The sequence below is a fragment of the Notamacropus eugenii genome, chromosome 4 (assembly GCF_028372415.1).
Source record: "Notamacropus eugenii isolate mMacEug1 chromosome 4, mMacEug1.pri_v2, whole genome shotgun sequence".
In the NCBI taxonomy this organism is placed as follows: Eukaryota; Metazoa; Chordata; class Mammalia; order Diprotodontia; family Macropodidae; genus Notamacropus; species Notamacropus eugenii.
In genome coordinates this window covers 46,387,826-46,406,681 of record NC_092875.1, presented here as the reverse complement: position 1 = coordinate 46,406,681, position 18,856 = coordinate 46,387,826, and the positions used below count along the sequence as shown (strand labels likewise).

General features: G+C 40.8%; 1 protein-coding gene across 4 annotated transcripts in view; it reads right to left on the bottom strand.

Annotated features, from left to right (window-relative positions):
- The window catches only part of ADGRD1 (adhesion G protein-coupled receptor D1), a 470,522-nt gene that overhangs the window by 409,948 nt on the left and 41,718 nt on the right, over positions 1-18,856 (bottom strand). For all 4 annotated transcript variants that reach the window (XM_072600751.1, XM_072600753.1, XM_072600750.1 and 1 more), the window contains 5 exons: positions 17,404-17,456; positions 16,810-16,965; positions 8,652-8,711; positions 3,701-3,818; positions 1,772-1,882 (listed from right to left, as the gene is read on the bottom strand). In XM_072600751.1, coding sequence (XP_072456852.1) covers positions 1,772-1,882; positions 3,701-3,818; positions 8,652-8,711; positions 16,810-16,965; positions 17,404-17,456 — 498 coding nt within the window. The remainder of the gene's footprint in view (positions 1-1,771; positions 1,883-3,700; positions 3,819-8,651; positions 8,712-16,809; positions 16,966-17,403; positions 17,457-18,856) is intronic.

The window sequence follows — 18,856 nt, the reverse complement described above, 5'->3', positions numbered from 1 at the left end:
GTCTACATATGGAGTATTTATAGTTCTTCAAACCTTGTGAGCAAAGAGACAGATGCAAGTTTTACAAGTAGCATCCAGCATGCAAATAACCTTTATGGCTTCTACTAGATTCCGACTCTTCCTAAAGTCACCCTTTGAAAAGTGAAATAATATCCTGCTGAAGGTTTAGAACAGGTCACTCAGAGGGACAAGCCCTCAGCTGGCCCTGGGCATTTTTTCTTCACTTTGACCTGGGCCTCATGGTAAAGTTTTGGGAAGCAAGCCAGGTCCTTCATGTTATCATAAGTTCATTCTCCATGTGGATACCCATCTAAGAACTCCATACCAAACAGAAAGTCAAGTGAGGCACGAGGACGAAAGAGAGGAAAAAGGAATCTTTCACAAGCTATTTTTGGCATTTCCCAAAACCCCTTTCCATATGATCTCAATTATTTCCCTTTCAGAGCGCACGTGGCAGTCACAGGCTTGAACCTCCTCCTGGTTTGGGGGAGTTCAGCCAGCAGAATAAATCAGGTAGGTGGCACATGGTGGGGAAACACCCTGATCACTATGGGGCCATGATGCCATAAGCCTTCTTTATGGAGGCTGTAAGCTTGGAAAATAGCGGTGGCTCTCTGTCTGTCTGTCTGTCTGTCTGTCTGAATATGCATTGAGCTAAGTTGCAGAGATATTAATTCATGCTTTCTCTTTTTAGCTTCATCCCATTGACTGGATCTCTGTAAAGATGCTTTTAATATCCCACGTAATCTGCAGAAAGCCTTTCAGACCTTGGAGAATGATGGCCATAGGAAGAATGGTAGCTTGAAATCAGGTAGTTCAGTATAGCCTCTGATAATTGCTAAGTATGGAACCTGGCATAACTTGTCTTTCTGAGTTTCAGTTTGGGCTTTTTTGTCATCTGTTAAATGAAAGGGTTGGACTACATGACCTCAAAGAACCTTCCCAGATCTAAATCAGATAGAGAACCTCAAAGCCAAGAAGATTTGGGCTCAAATTCCACCTCAGACACATACTTGTACCATGTAACTTCTCATTGCTTTAGATAATTCTCTTGTAAGTGTCAGAGAAGCTATCAATATGAATTGGAACATGAAGTGATATACCACTGAAGTCCCAGTCCATTCCCTACTCTTGGGATCCTATATAATAAGACAAAATGCTTGAGCTGGAATCAGGAACACCTGGTTTCAGATTCTGCCTTTGACATATACTAGCAGGTGCTATCACTTGTCTGAGTCTCACTTTTCTCATCAAGGCGATGATAATAAGGAAGACAGGCAACTAAGAGACAGAAGTGACTTATCCAAAGTCCCATGGGTTGTAACTGACAAAGCCTGGATTCAAAGCAATGGCCTCAGACTGACAAAGCAGCAGGCTTTCTACTATACTCCATAAGGCAATTCTCCCTCATAAAGCAGACAGGGGCAGGATTATTTTTCACCTCCTTACTGAGAAGAAACGTGAGACAAAGAAATTAAGTGGCTTGATCAAGGTCACACAATTATTTACTGTTAATTGTAATGCAGGTTTTCTGATTCCTCATACCTTTTCCATGATAAAATATGTGTCATTCCAAGGACCCCAGTTGGCATTAGAAAAAATAACGTCATTAGCATTTTGATCATTCACAGAATTTCTCTCAGATCTTGGAAGAAGTTTCCCTAGAGGCCCAGGCAAATTTGACAATGAGTAGCCTCTTCCCTTTCAGTAGAGAGGGAGAGAGTCATTGAGTCTGCCCAGCCATGACCTTCCTCATGCAGTCATGACTTACTTTTGCTATGGAAGGCCTCCCGAGGAATTTCAATGTAGCTCTGTCCCTGGGTGGGAAAGCGATAGTGATGAGAAGTCATCGTCTCTGGGGGCACTTTGGCCAACGAATACTCTGCAAGTACAAACCAGCCAAGAAAAAGATAAAAATCAATAACCTTTACTGCCTGATTCACCCATAAAGTGGAGTTTGCTCTCTCAACAGCTACTGTAAATCTCGATTGTAAAACCCCAGCTGTTTTGTGAGGAAATAGAATGATCTCCCTGGAGAGGACAATTACCTTTGGAAGATGACTCCTTTAAAGAAAAAACATATAGGCGAGATATTCTGAAGCAGGTCACTTAGTGTGCCTACAGAAGACTAACTGAGGTGTCACAGAAACCCCAAAGTTATCACAACAGCCTTTGCTCTTAGGAGTCATTGTAAAGTTCAAAATGGCCCATTTGGGATGCTGCAGAGGATAATTGGCGCCATCCCACAGGCAGCTTGAAGAAGAATCATGGTATCTGCTCCTTTCTGGGTTTCAAGGGAGACCAGAATAAGAGACAAGGGGATTGGGGTGGGGGGCATCATTTGCTCATCAGCCACATAGATAATTGCATTAATATAAAAATGTTGAGAGACAGACAGCTACTGAAACTGAGTCACAGAACAATTAACCTTAGGTTGTACCAGTTATCCCTAGTCATAAGAAGAGGGGCCTGAGACAGAATGTCCCTATCTAGGGAGATATAGATCTTTAAAATAGAAAGGCAATAGTGTATCTCGTTTTATTGGTCTATGACTTTAGAAAAAGAGATTGCCATTGAACAGTTCCAGCTGATTCTATGAAATCTTGTTCTCGACTCTCTATTCTCAATTCCTTTATCCATCTCTAGGCACGGCCGCTTTTATTCTCTTGCTCTGAATGGAGAATGTGGCTTCAATTAAGTGATTTCAGCTTCCAGGGCTACAGGAAAATGCTGACATGGGCCTGTTCATGCACCACTGACTTGAATACATCTGTCCTGTTTCTAGCAGTGTTTCCACAGAGCATCATTTCATACACAACAAGATAGCTTCAGAAAGCCTCCTGTAGGCACTTAATTGTGCTCCATTGTGGTATACAGGTAACTCTCAGTTCTCTAAGGGCTGAACGAGCTGGTGATATTATCCGGATCTAATAGATGCTATTGAAGCTGAAAAGACTTGAACTCAGAAATAGACTGTCATCCAAGGATCACCTTAGCTAAATTTGGAGTGGTCCTTTGTTCAAACATAGACCACCAGGCTACAAAGGTTTTAGTTGCAACTTCTGTTGGCCAAGGTGTCCAAGGGGTAAGATCAACGTGAGTAGAGAGGGCATAGCAACTAGGTGGTACAATGGATAGAGTGTTGGACCTGGAGTCAGAAAGACTCATCTTACCAACTTCAAATCTGGCCTCAGGCACTTAACTAGAGCTACATGGTCCTGGGCAAGTCTTTTAACCCCATTTGCCTCAGGTTCTTTAGTTGTAAAATGAGCTGGAGAGAGGAATGGTAAAACATTCCAACATTTTTTGCCAAGAAAACCTCAAAATGGGGTCATGAAGAATTGGACACAACTGAAAAATAAACAAACGACAATTTGTATATGTTATATTTCCCTCCTGACCCTGACTAGAATGGAAGTTCTATAAAGCCAGGGGCTGTATTTGCCTCTTCTTTAGTTCCTTACCTGGAACATAGTAGGTACTTAATAAATGTTTATTGATTGTTTGAGTGGAAGACTAGATAGCTTCTGAGTTCATTTCCAGGTGGGACAGTCTGTGATTTTATGTCTTAACAAATGCTTATTGATCGAGAGGAGTGATGCTGGGTCTGGCATCCATCTTTACTCTCCTCCAGACTTCCATCCCTCCCCCTTCTAGGCCTTATAACAAACAGTAAATGCTGATGTCAGATCCCCTTTACCTGCTACTGAAGATGAGCCCTGGATGGTAACAGCCATTTTGTAAGTTTGCAGATTGTAAGCTATGTGCCACAGAACTTTGTCCACAGTGTCAATCAACCCTACCCCATTAGAAGGTCTCTGAGGAAAAAGAAAACGGGAGATTGATGAACAACAGTGCCTTTTAAAAATCAGATAGAAAAACATTATGCTGAGGAGAAGGTGGACTTAATTGTAGGAAACATTCCACTGAGATCAGCTTGGGTTCTGCATAAGAGGAGGAATGGAAAACATGCTGGTCTTCACTCAGGAAAGCTGAGTTCCAATCTTGCCTTGGAAGATTGCGCCATGTGATCATGGGCAAATTGGTTAACCTTTTAGAGCTTCATTTCCTTCATCTGTAAAACCAACCTCTTGGTCCTAAGAGATAGGCATATCTCTTGTTAGTGAATTGATTCAGTCGAGTCTGATCCTCCATAATCTCAGTTTGGTGTTTTCTTGGTAAAGCTACTGGGATCATTTGCCATTTCCTTCTCCAGCTCATTTTGCAGATGAGGAAACTGAGGCAAACCAGATGAAATGACTTGCCCAGGGTCACACAGCTACTAAGCATCTGAGATCTGATTTGAACTCAGGAAGATTAGTCCTCCTGATTCCAAGTCCAGGGCTCTATCCTCCTGCACCATCTATCTGCCCATGAATACCTATACAGAACTGTATAAATGTGACTTTACTGTTCAATAAACATTTCTTAAGGACTCATTATGGGCTATAAACTAGTCTAGATGGTGGAAATTAAAAGCTAAATAAACAAATTAATTAAAAACTCAGTCCCTGCCCTAAGGAAGCTTGTTTTCTTCATTGTTGTAAAGAGGCCAACCAGGTAGGAAAAGAAGCCATTTTCATTTATATAATGAATTGCTGGGAATACAACCTTGTTGATATTCCTTGCTGATACTCCTAGAATACCAGCCTTGTTGATATTCTAAATTTCAGCATAAGCTTTAAGATCCAAGCTTATTTTAAAAGAAAAAAGAAGGCACATACCTACATACACACATTTCTCTTATGGCTTTTTAAATTTCCAACAGAACTTTAGGGCCAGAGAGGACTTTGGAGATCACTAATTCCAGTTCCTTCAATTTAAAGCTCATAGGGTCACAAATTTAGACCCAGAAAGAATCCTAAGGGTAACATCCAGTCCAGTCCTCTCATTTTACAGATAGATAAACTGAGAAACAAAGAGCGTAATTGACTTTCTCAGAGTCACACAGCTTTAGTGTCTGAAATGGAGAAACTGAGGCACAAGAGAGATCGAATTACTAGTCCATGGTTATGCAACTAGCAAGTGACAGAACTGGGCTTAGAATATAGAACCTCTCATCCCAGATCTGGTGATGTTTTCACTGACCACATTGTGGTATTTCCTCCTTGAAGAAGCCTGTATTAGCTTCAAACCCTTATCATTCTGCTAGATTGAACTATGTCTCTTCCCACGACAGTGACTTCATATTGGAGGTCCCTCATAAACCTGTGAGAAAGCACCCCTTTGTTAATTGTCAAACAGAAAGAAAAAAAAACAATACAGAAAATCTGTCTCTTCTCTCAGACTGACCTTCTACCCAAAAGAACAAGAGCTTCTAAGTGGCATTTCATGGAATTATAAACTTCGAACTAGAAGATCTCAGAGGTATCCTGGGCAGCAGGTCAGGGAAACACTAGTTTAGCGCTAAAAGGGACCTCTGAGGTCCTCCAGAGCAAGCCCTCCACTTTATAGTAAGTCATCAATCAATAAGAATTCATTTATTAACCACGCTCCATGTTCCCTGAGAAACAGAGAAAGATAAAAGATTAAGATAAGAAAACTGTCTTGAGGGGCGTCCAAAGTCACATAGGTATTAAGGAATAGGGTTAGGAGTTGAACTCATGTTCTCTGCCTCCAAACCCAGTGCTCTTTCCATTTATTTCTCTATCCATCTACTTCATTTTACAGAGGAAAAGACTGAGGTGGGGGAGGAAGGTGTGGGGGGAGGGTGGCTGTATTTGTCCTTCATTGCCAAAGAAGACCATGCCATCAGAGAAATAGTGACATGACTTGCACTTGACTTTGCTTTGAGTGAGAGAAGGCTGTGCAGGTCACCAGTCCCACTTCTCCTCCAGAGACATCTGAATCCAGTGACCAGATAATCATCAGGATGACTGGATGAACCAGGAAGAGGCAATTGAGGTTAAGTGACTTGCCCAAGGTCACACAGCTAGTGAGTGTCAAGTGTCTGAGGTGAGATTTGAACTCAGGTCCTCCTAACTCCTGCACTGGTGTTCTAGAAAGACAAACACAGTCACCCAGAGAGTAGGCAGCAAGGTCAGTATATGAACCCAAGAATCTTTACTTCAGATCCACTGTTGGTTAAACAATGCCCACACTGATGGTGATACAATCAATCAATCAATAAGCATTCATAAAATGCCTACTAAAAGAAGTGATTTTGGCATCCAGGATAGCAGCAGACCCTGGAGAAGTAGCATGAAAGTATCCTCAAATCAACATTATCATTCATGATGTGACAATAATATAAGAAATAATACAGACAAATTCAGTTGAACAATGTGTGGGATCAGTTATTATAACTGTTATAATTCACATTCTCTAAAGTTAATGCCTTGAGGACAATGTCCCATTGCCCCACCCTAGCTCTGCCTTTGCATCTAATACCAATCTTCCTCCTCCTGCCTCAATTAGAACTCTAGCATCTACTGGCGGCCAAACTCTTCTAGAGTTTCCCACAATTCGATTTCCCATGACACTCTAACAAGCTGGAAATAGAAAAGAGAGCTCAATTTTAGAAACCTTCTTCCAGGCCCATTGCCTGATTTCCAATAGGCTCAGCATATAATGGTGCAATGTCTGGCATGCATTCCTGTAAGGTGATGACTGATTCATCCATTCTGTTCAATGCATACAGAGTAGCAGAAAGGAACATCTGAGCCAGGACATTTCATGATTATTTATATTCTGCAGCAGAGCATTTGTGATAAGTTCATTTAACATTATATATAAAACACTACTTTTCAAGTCCTCTTTTTGGCAGGCCTTTAAATGTCTCTCCCATGTGGAAGGAAACCGGGAGACATTCACTCTCCCATGCTCCCAATACTGGGGCTAGTCTTTCGTGAATTCCATTTGCCTGGGTTCCAAACAAGAAATGTCTTTTCCACCCTTGTCTAATCTGGTTTCCCTAATTTACACAAGACGTGCTCCCTCAATGGCACACCATCTGTCCCCTGATTTCTCCTTGCCAATATAAACCACAATGCATGTTTTATGCTTCTGTTTTCAAAAAAATCAAAAATTAATTCATTTTCTGTACAAAAGACAAGAAACTACAAAGCAAACTATGAGTTACCGGCTTCATTCCAGATTGCCTTTGATCTTTGCTGGGCTACAAACCCATGTGTTTACATGGTAATCATCAGAGGTAAAGCAGTGTCACTGCTGACAGAGGGCTGGCCTCAGAGCCAGATGACCCAGGTTCAAATCTTGCCACTGACACCTGCTAGCTGTATGACCATAGCAAGTGTCTCAAGTAACATTCCAGTCCAGGGACTCTTCACCTTTCGGGGCCTCCTTTGGCAATCCAATGAAGCCTATGGAACCCCTTCTGAAGAAAACCAATTAGACTGAAAAACAACTTCAAAATTTTTTTTTAAAAGGGGTCACAGACCCCAGGTTAAGAAGCCCTGCTTTAAAACCATAAATTACAAAAATGTTGGTGATCTGCTGGTGGTGGAAGGAATTGCCACACAGGAAATCACTCACAATGATGAAATCAACAATGTAATCGAGCCCTCTATTGACATCTCATGGAGATGTGGAGGCAACCCTAGGTTCTCCAATATTATGCCATAAGTCACCCAACTCTAGTAGGTCCTTCTGGTTGCTGCAGCTGTTCAGTCATTTGAGTCACAGCTGACTCTCTGTGACCCCATTTTGGCCTTTTCTAGCCAAAGAAATTGGAGTGCTTTGAAGCGGTTCATCCTCCAGCTCATTTTACAGATGAAGAAACTGAGGCAAACAGGATTAAGTGGCATGCCCAGGGTCACACAACGTGTGAGTGTCTGAGGCTGGATTTGAACTCTGGAACATGGGTCTTCCTGATTCCAGGTCTGGTGCTCTGTGTACTATGGTGCCCTGTAGGAGCCCCAGTTTAGGTCCTTCCAAAGCCAGTATTTGAGTGGGTTTCCAGTGATGGACCCTTTGTATTATCATCAGCCTAGATCTATGACCCAGGATTCATCTTGGCTTGGCCCTCAGGCAAATTATTTTTTCCTGACCTAACATTTGCTCAGAAGTGGCATGGCCTAATTAGAGACAGTCAGGCTCAGATCCCTGGGTTCAAGGCCCATCTCTGATTCTTAAGGTTTGTGTGACTCTGGGTTAGCTGCTTCTTTCATAGTTTTAGGCAATTCTCTGATTGCCTATAACTATAATCTGCAGAACATGTGCCAACCTACATTAGCAGAGGGAGTTTCCTCACTGGGAATTAATTCCCTATGCCAATGCAAATCCAAATCTGCTAAAAAGAGAAGAGAGGAGGGCAAGAAAAGGAGGAGAGGGCAGAGAGGGAAGGAGAGGGGAGGCAGAAGCAGAGGGAGAGGAGGAAGGGCAGGAGGAGGGGAAGGGAGGGGAGGAGAGAGAAGATGGGAGGGGAGGGAGGAGAGAGGAAAGGTGGAGAGGGGAAGAGAGAAGAGGAAAATTCACTAACTCATGAAGATGATATTCTAATCTAGAGCAAGAGTTTTTAACCTATTCTGAGTCTGTTCAGTCCAAGTGAACTGAGTTGCTTCCCTGGTCATAAGGCCCTGGAAGAGAAAATCACTTTTTTTTCAAATATGGTAGATCTGTGTGTGACATGTCCAGGCAGATAAATGGAAGCCAAGACAAGTTTTGGAGACCAAGGTGACTTTTAATCTTACCTCGTTTGTGTCTGTCCAACTTGGGAATTGAAGCATCTCTCCCACGGTTTCTAAGAAGGTCTAAGGAGGAAAAAATAATTCTTTAGACTCTATGTAGATAATATTAGGTAATATCAATTCATCAATCAGCAAGTATTTAATACTGTGTCTACTACATGCCAAGCACTGGGCATATACTAAGAATGAAACGATCCTTCCTTGCAAGATTTTAGTCTACTGGTGGAGCCAAGTACAAATAAAATGAATAAGGCATAACTATAGTTATAAATACAAATAGATATGTAGTTAAAACATCATATGTTGGAAGGAGGACCTGGGGAGATGAGGAAAAGCTTTATGAAGAAGACGGTACAGGAGCATATCTATGAGGAAGTGGGGAAGAGGGAGTGGGTGCCTTCCAGACTGGCATGAACAGAAGGAGGCCAGTTTGGCTGGATCACAAAGTGTGAGAGGGAGAAGAATGTCCAATGAGGCTTGAAAGAGAGATCAGGGGCAGGTTGTATAAGATGATGTAAAAGCACATGGGATTAGATACATTTTTTTTCAAAAATGTGTCAGTTGGGGTGTATTTGGAGGAGGGTGAGTGAGATGCTAAAGGCTCTGAACTGATGCCCTATGAAGATCATTTGAAAGACCTGAGACATTTAGCCATAGAATCACAAAAACTTTAGGACTGGCAGGAGATTCATAATCCATCTAGTCCAACTCATACATGAAGGTGTACCTGTTCAAAGGTATGTGGGAGAGACAGGGGTCATCCAGCCTCTGTTTGAAGACTGTTGAGGAAAAGCAACCTAGCATTCCTCAAGGCAAATCATTGCAGTTTTGGACACCTGTTTCCCTTAGGAAATTTTCCCTGACACTGAACCTAAACTGCCTTCCTTGTAACTTCTACCCATTACTGCTGTTTCTGTCCTGTGGAGTCAGACAGACCAAAGCTAACCCTTCTTGTAAAGGACAATCCTTCAAATGCTTGAAGACAGTTGTCATGATGCCCCTGAATCTTCTTTTCCAAACTAAACATGCCCATTTCTTTCAACCAATCCTCAGACTCAAGGCTCTTTACTATACTGATTTGCCTTTCTCTACATACTCTCCAGGAAATTAATGTCTGAGGAAAAAGAGGGGTGATTGCTGCCAGACAGCCTTGGAAGGACTGTGGCTTGGAAGTGGAATTAGCCATGTTTGGCCTGTCCCAAGAGAATATAACCAGGAGTTAGGAGGGAAAAGTGCCCCAGAGGCAGAATTCAGCTAAATAAAAGGGAAAAATCTCCTAAACACTAGATGTATGAAATAGCCTCCTCTTTAAGTTCCCCATCACTTTCCAAGTAAGCAAAGGCTAGAAGACCACATGTCAGGGATATTATAAAGGGAACTTCTTAGCAGCTCTGGGTTGGACCAGATTGAACTTTCAGAATTCTTTCTGCTCTAAGATTCTAACATTTCAGTACTTAAGCAATTCTGGACAATTTAATGTCAGGTCAAGTAGAGGTATCTATGTTGTAAAGGTTCACTGAAAAAACCACTAGGTTACTTATATATTTAACTTTAAGGTTTCTGAAGCACTTTATATGAAAATTTGCTTTCAAATTATAAGGGATTCTCATTCCCAGAGTTGAAAGTATCCCCAAATCTCTCTTTAAAGAGGAAATCACCCCCAAAGCCGGCCAAGAGACAGTTTCTCTGCTGACCATGTGACAAATCCGACCATATAACTTTACTCTGCTTATGAATTTTCTATGGTTCTCTGGGACAAAATAAAACTTTTCAGTTTGTATTTTAAAGTCCTTCGTGATCTGCCTCCAGCTCCTTTTCCTACACTCCTCATTCTCACATTGCTTCCTTTCTCATTCTTTCATTTCCAACCCAATGGACCCAGTTACTGTGCCTTGGATGCCTCAGTCCATCTCTTTCCCACATAGCTTTGAACAGGCTATCTCCCTTTCCTTCACTCCCAAGTCTAGAATGCTCTTCCTCTTCACCTATGACTCTAAAAATCCCTAGTTCTTTTCAAGGTTCAGCTCATGTCACCCAGTACTTGAAGCCTTCCCTGACCCCTTCCCCTCAATTGTTAATATTCCATTTTTCGGTCAAAATTGTATAAATATATATATATGTGTGTACATATGTATACATGTATCTATATACATACATATACATGTATGTGTATATATGCACATACATATATACATAAATATATACACATACATATATAAAATATGCATATTTTATATATATTTATGTTATACATATATACATAGACATAAAATATATAAATATATATATATTTCTCTATAAAATAAAGAAATAAAAGATTTTGTGTGTACATGTTGTCCTCACTCCCTTCCCAGTAGACTATAACCCCCTCTATAGAGAGTAGCAATCAATTTTATATTGGTCTTTCTGTCTCCAGTGCCTAACACAATGCCTGGCACAAAGTAAAAATTTAATCAACCCTACTGAATTCAATTCAACTGAATTGGATTGGGTTGGGTTGAGTTGGATTGGGTTGGGTTGGGTTCGATTGAATTACATTGAATAGGATTGGGATAAGCATGGAATGAGTGAAGGGGGTGTGATTTGAAACACACTGAACTGCTTGGCAGTTTGGAGTGAGATACAAAGAGGGAGAAGGGATGGAAGGTGCTTGCCTCTGCATTGGTTTCAGGGAATCAACCTGAGGGAGTTATCCACTCTGATGTAATGGAAACCACACCAGACTGAGGGTCAGGGCAACTGGGTTCCAGCCCCATGTCTTTTGCACCTTTCCCTTGCCTTCTCTGGGATTATCTTTAGGTCTACAAAACAAGTTTTGACTATATAATCTCCAAGGTTGTTTTCAACTCTAATAAAATCTAAAGCAAGTAGGTGAGGAGGGAGCAGCCTTAGAAATTCCTAAACCTGGCAGAGTTCTGCTTGGGCAGAATCAGGGTATAGGTGAGGATCGCTGGCTCTGTACTCAACAGGTAGGCTGTTTGAGTCACTGCCATTTGTTTCTTGTTTTCTTTGTTCTTTTTAAAAACATTTTCCCCATTTTATCCCCAACAGTGTATTGGCAAGAGTAGTGACATCCCAGCCGAATATTCCTATTATGCACAGCTTATGAAATTGATGGTTTTAATTTGCAGCAATTAAATATAGAGCTGCTACTGCTACAGTATTAGGTGTGAGACAGATTCTTCTCATTAGCAATAAATAAATAACACAACAGGCACTGTTTGGGAGTTGTGGGGAGAAAGGAATGTTGTTTTTCCCCATTAACACTCAGTGTTTTTCTGTCATTGTTGTACCTGGTTCTTCCCAGAATCATAACCTGGCTGGAATGATTTTTTTGTGATGCTTCTCAGGAAATCTGTTAACTACCTACCTGGGCTGCTTCTTGGAAGATACATAAGGGAATAAAGCAGCATCAGCCAATCAGCAAATATTTATTAAGCAATTACACTGCATAAGGCTTTTTAATCCCCACTAAGTCTGAGAATTCTGCATGGAAAGAATTCAATAGGCATAAATTAAGCACCTACTGTGAACTAAGAACTGTCCTTGGTACTGGAAATACCATTTTTGTTTTTGTTTTTTTAATGGAACCCTTTCTACCTTCAGTTCAGATTCTGGGACTGTGCTACAATTAGCTATAATCTATACCTATATATAAAGTCATATCTACATCTATATCCATATCCATTACGTAGAATGACACTGTCTATATCTAGCCAGTCCCAGATTTTCAACCATGTTCTACCCTAACCATTCTCCTTTCTTGGCTAGGTACTTCTCCCCACTCCTCACTCTCAGCCACACCTCATATAATAATTAAATTAAGACCACCATTGTTTCTGGAAAGGCTATGTCAGTGACCCCATCTAAAGAACTTCTAACCCTTACTGTGAGACAGAAATTCTTAGCTGGTTTTGCATTATAGGACCCTTTGACAGTCTGATTAAACCAAGCCTATGAACTCCTTCTTGAAATCAAGGTTTTAAATGCATACAATGCAAAGGATGACAAAGGAAAACAATTAGGTTGAAATCCAGTGACCAAACAAGATTATGGACCCCAGCCTTGTGAGTTCACACAGGGTTCCCTGAATTTATTAGCTTCAGAGTGCCCCTAGTCTGCTATCATAGAAATTGGAATCAGGAAAGCTAGGTTTCTAACAACAACAACAAAAAACATTTCTTGGTTAACTCCTCTATATGTTTTCCCCCATTAGACTATAAGCTCCTTGAGAACAAGGACTGTCTTTGCTTTTGTCTCTGTATCTCTTATCATTTGACTTACAGAAAGGGCTCAATAAATATCTTTTCATTCATTCAAAGGCAAGTAATGAAGCTCTAGCCCATAAAGGAATCTCTCCCTACCAACCTTCTAAAATAAAAAAAACATGTATAGCTTTAAACAGGAGACTTGCCCTGTAATGAGCCCTTCTAAAGCCAAACCAGCCTGCTGTATTGATGTGCAAATGGTGCATGGAAATACATGGATATGGGTCTGAGAAGTAGCATAAAGATCTCTGTGTTCTTCCCCAAAGCAGACTTCAGAAATCTCTGCTGCATTCCTCCCAGTGGAGGCTGCCTTGGTAATGAATCTTCCCAACATAGCTCCCTTTGATGGAGAGCTCAACAGCCATCAGACTTGGTTTCCCCAGTAGCAAACACAGAGTGAGAGTATTTCAAAGTTTTTGGATCTTCTAATGGTTAGGGGTTAAGAAGGAGTAGATGTCACTGATTCAGGTAACAAAGAAAACACCTTTAAAAACAATATCTTTTCCAATGTTCCTCCCATGGGTCCTAATATTCTTAACCCTTCACTCCCTCTCCTACATACAACATAAGGAAAGTTTTATACCTCTGATTCCAGAGTCCTCTAAATATTTCCAGGTGTTAGGATCATAGATTTAAAATTGGAAAGGAGGGAGAGTCTTCTCCCACCCCAAAAAAAGGTTACCTTCCATCTACTAAGTATCTTCAACATGACTACTTATTGTCATACTGTCTTAGAATGTAAACTTCAGTAGTCAGAAGGTGTTTCATAAATGTTCACTAATTAATTACTCTAGTCCAAACCCCTCATTTTGTGGGTAGGGAAACTGAAACCCAGAGAGCTAGTGACTTCAAAAGAATACATGCATCTTGAGTATCTATTTCATTTTGCCTTTGTATCCCAACTTATAGCAGTTATTTATTTAATGTTTATACATTGACTGATTGCCCAGAGTCACAGGGGAAATAAGTGACAGAGCTGGGATTTGAACTCAGGTCCCCTAACACCAGAGAAACTGCTCTTTCCATAGTATTATTTATTTGCCAAGCTCCCAGTGTGAATACTCCATTTTTGCCCATTCCCCGGGCATCCTCATTTAATTGGTGAATAATTAAGGCTCGATAAAGACAGAATTTTGAAAAAGTAAAGCTACAAAGCCAAAGCAGACTTCTGGGAAGGATTGCTATCAAAAGAACTTGGTATGTACTATGAGTGTTTAATGTACAAATCTCCCAAGCACGGGGCACCTGGGGATGGAGAAAATTAGCTGTTCTTCTCCCTCTCCATTTTTGAAGTATTATTCACATTATTAGTCTTGACACATTGTTGGGTGGAGTGGAAGAAGGAAGGAAGAAAACAAGCATTTCTTAAGTGCCTACTATGTGCCAAGCACCGTGCTAAGTGCTTTACAAATGTTACCTCATTTCATTCTCTCACCACAACCCTAGGAAGTTGGTGCTACTATGATCTCCAATCTTTAATAGTTGTTGAATGTGAGGCAGACAGGGATTAAGTGACTTGCCCAGGATCACACAGAAAATATATGAGGCTGGTTTTGAACTCAGGTCTCCCTGACTCCAAACTCAATGTTCTATGAACTGTTTCACCTCGGTTGGGGGTGGTGGGGAGAATGATACAGGGAGGAAGGGGAGAGGGAAATCCAGACCTAGGATTTCATCAGTGAAGCCAATTCCTCCTGAGGAAATTCCTTCTCTAAATGTAGATGGGTGACTATTCTGTAACTTGTACTCTTAAGAGAGTTATCCTGGCACACCTTGAGATGGCCCAGAATTTTACAGTGAGTTTATGTCAAAGGCAGGACTTGAATCCAGGCCTTTCTGACTACAAGACCAGCTCTATCTACTATACCAAAATGCCTCTTAATCATGCTAACATGTTCATGTGCTATGGACAGTAGGAGAAATACCTCTTTTACCATCAAGTAAGCAGCAAAGTCTGTTCCCACTCCCAGAACTGTTTTTGAGAGTACTTTAGTCAGTTTCAAACTAGGCTACTTCCTAGATGAGGTCTTTCCCTATGTTGTTAGTGCTTTCTCCTTGAAATATCTTTCTAATTCAAAGGCAGCAAGGTGGCCCAGTGCATAGAGTGTCGGGCTTAAGATCAAGAAGACCTAAGTTCAAATCTGCCCTCTGATACTTTCTACCTCTATGACCTTGGGTAAGTCACTTAAACTTTGTTTGCCAAAGTTTCCTCATCTGTAAAATGGGAATGATAAGAGCACCTGCTTCCCAGGGTTGTAGTGAAGTTCAAATGAGATAATATTCATAAAGAGCCTGGCACATAAGAAGGGCTAAATAAATGTTAGTTATGACAAAGATGATGCTCACTCTCATCAATGTTTGGGTACATGTGTTATCTGTCCAGTAGAAAATGAACTCATCACCAGTTAAGTGTTGTTTCATTACTGTCTTTGTATCCTGAGCACCTACAGAGTGTTTGGCATATAGCAGGCACTTAATAATTGCATGCAGAAGTTTGGCCTCAAAGAAGAGATAAGAAAGACTTCTCCCTACTCCTTCTTTTCAGAAGTGGGGTATGGATGTGGGTGTGGAACACTGTATATAATATCAGACTTTTTTTGATGACTAGGTTAGTTTGGATTAACGGAGAATTGTTCTTATCTTTTAAAAAAAATTGGCGTCTTTTGGATGTATTGGGAAATGTAGGTGATTCAAAGAAGATAGTAATTGTACACATACACCCATATTCAATAATTCAAGTATATATATATATATATATATATATATATATATATATATATGTATGTATGTATGTATGTATGTATGTATGTATGTATCTGAGCAAGAAGCTGACAGGGTAATCAAGGTAGCCCAGTTGAATGGAATCAAGGAGTGATAGGGGCCTGATCTAGGTTCTGAGGCTTTTAAAGAGCATTAATTAGGAGCCCTTGGTTTCTCAACTGAATCTTCTTTTTAAATTTTATAATTTTTCCCAGCTTCTGAAATGGAGAAAAGTGAGAATATACTAAATACAGGCATTCAAATGGGATTTAGGTGACATTTAAAATCTCCTTCTACTTCAAAGATCAATAATTTCTTTAATATGGCTATTCACTCCACCAAGGCAGGTCAAAGACCCCATAGGGTTTAGGAGATGACCCTTATGAGTTTCTGTGGCCAAAACCCTTCCTCTTCCTCTAGACCAGTGGTGCCAAACTCAGTTCTCCCTGACTTCAAATCCAACACTCTTTCTTATCTATTGGACCATCTGACTACCTAAGTCTGATCCAGGCTAATTTTCACACAGTAGACGTGATCAGTTCATGTAGACCCAAGTTCAAAGCCTTTCTATTTTATTAGCTCATTTTCTGCTGGTGTAGCTTCCAAGAACCCAGTTCCAAGAACTCAACAACCAAATGAGACTCTCAGAATCACAGGGAGCCTCAGGACCCAGTTTGAGAAAACTTTGCCTAAATAAGAATTTTCATGTTTGCAACATTCCTAAGAAGGGAGTGGTCAACCAGCTTCTTGCTGGAGGACCTCCAAGGAGGGACTATATCCTACAACAACGGACTCCACTCTAATTGTTATAAAGTTTTGCTTTGTTTTGTTTACAGAAGAGAAAACAGAGATTAAGTGACATCAAGCCTAACTCTGCTTCTTCTCAAGTACCAACCATCTTGGTCCTAGCTCTACCCTCTGGGGTCAAACAGAAATCCAAAGGACCAGAACAGGGATGTGGGTGGAGATTTAGAACCCTATTTAGTACAAAGCCCACTCTGCTGGGGTTATAGCGTGCTCTAACTACAAAGTGCACACATCTCCTACAACTGCAAAAATCCCAAGGCCACACATAATTTATTTCCAAAGATAGTGAGTTTCAACATGGTGGGTTCACATGAGAGAGACTTTACCTCAGTGAAATTGAAGGCAGTATCCTTCGACAGAGACTCATTGGGTAAACTGACTGACATGTTCTGAAGGTAGCTCAGCATGGTCCCTTCATGTTCAGAATTGGTTCTTTGCTCATTCAGGTTGGTTATAATGGGACAATAAACATCAGTGGAGACCTAGAAAAAAGCAAGACAAAATATTATGAGTCCTTCCCTTGAAAAATTCTATCCATAGCCTTCTATGAAAATTGGACTCAATCAGTTTTGGGACTCGACCCATAAAAAACCAGGGGTGAGTTTGTCCCCTACACCACCATGTATCTGCATGCAGAAGCAGCTGAAAAAATGAAGAGCCTCCTGCCCTTCCCCACCCTCACCCCCTCGACCTTCCCCACCAGTCCTAGATCAAAGGAACTTGAAGACTCTTTTCTCCTCATCCCTCCCTTCACCCACCAAGAGCAGAACACAGGTCAGTAGCTTATAAAGTCCATTAGAACTTTCAAGTATCTTGAGAAGCAGCCTCAGCAAGAGATTTTTTTTTTTTTTTTAGCAAGAAGTTACAGGAGTCAGAATGAAAATGAAATGCTCTGAGAAACCCTCCAGACATTCTCTTACCTTCATGTTGGTTGCAGCGGTAGGAGGTGTGGTAGAAAGAAATACTTGCTTTCCTGGGGGAAAAAAATAATTTTTCATTAAATGGAAAGAAATGGGATAGTCCTCTTTTGTTCATTTTTTTCTCCTAAAAGAAGTTTTTTTCCTTTACCAAAAGTTTCTAAGGTCACCTAAAAGCAACCAAGCATGATACTGTAGAAAGAGCTCTGAAATCCCTGAGTTCAAACCCAGCCTCAGACACTTACTACCTGGATGATTCCAGGTGAGTCACTTAACTTCTATCTGCTTCAGCTTCTTCATATATGTCAAGGATAATAATAGCCACTATTTCCCAGGGTTGTTGTAGCAATAAAAAAAGAGATAATATTTGTAAAGAGCTTTATAAAACTTAAAGTTGGTTGGAGTTGGAGTAGATCTGAAGACCCTCTCGGTACTCATATTTGTCTCTAATATGCATTCCCAGAGTAAGAGACTTCCTGGGAAGATATAAGGCTAATAAAACATTTTTATTGATGGAATTTTCTTAGTTTCCCCCAAGACACAAATTATATCAGATAGGTGAATTATATTGTTTAGTGTTAATTATTTTGCATAATATATGAATAAATCAGTCATTTGACATATATTTATTGGGTACCACTCAAATGCATCAAGGTTTAATATGAAAAGGACAGTCGCCAGCTGTTCTCCCTGTCCCAGAAGGAAAGAATCAAAGAAAATGAGCTCAGATCACAGCAAGAAGGAATTAGGAAAAGAAGCTGGCCGACTCATCTTTCTCAGAATCTGTTGCTAAAAACTGTCAAGGACCTAGAATGGATGAGGCATCCTCCTGCCTGGAGGTCCAGTGACTTGACAAAAATTGTGGTGCAGTCAAAAGAGCTCTGAATTTGGAGTCAGAGGACTTAGGATCCGATCTCCACTCTGTCACTTAGTACCTACGAGATGTTGGGGCCCCAACTTCTATGGGTCTCAGTTTCTTCCTTGTAAAATCAGGATATTAAACCAGATGACTTCCAAATGTACTTCCAATTCTAGATATATATTCCATGATTTGTTTTTTTTTTTTTATTTTTTGGGGGGAGGCAATTGGGGTTAAATGACTTGCCCAGGGTCACACAACTGGTAAGTATCTGAGGTTGGATATGAACTCATGTCCTCCTGATTAGAGGACCAGTGTGCTCTATCCACTGTACCACCTAGCTGCTCCTAATGGTCTCTGCTTACTGAAGTCCTCCATATCTTTAGCAATCTTTGGATTCTCTCCTGTCCAGGTCATCTTCCAAACCATCCAATTAACTGAGAAGATGAAGACGCAAGGTTGTGTCTATTTCATTTATGATTTAGGTGTGCCTGCCTCTCTCCAGAAAAAATTTCTCATTCTCCATCCAACCCACAAGCCAAGCAGCAGATTCCACTTCTCATCAGCTTAAGCCCCAGAGGATGCTCGGGAGGGAAA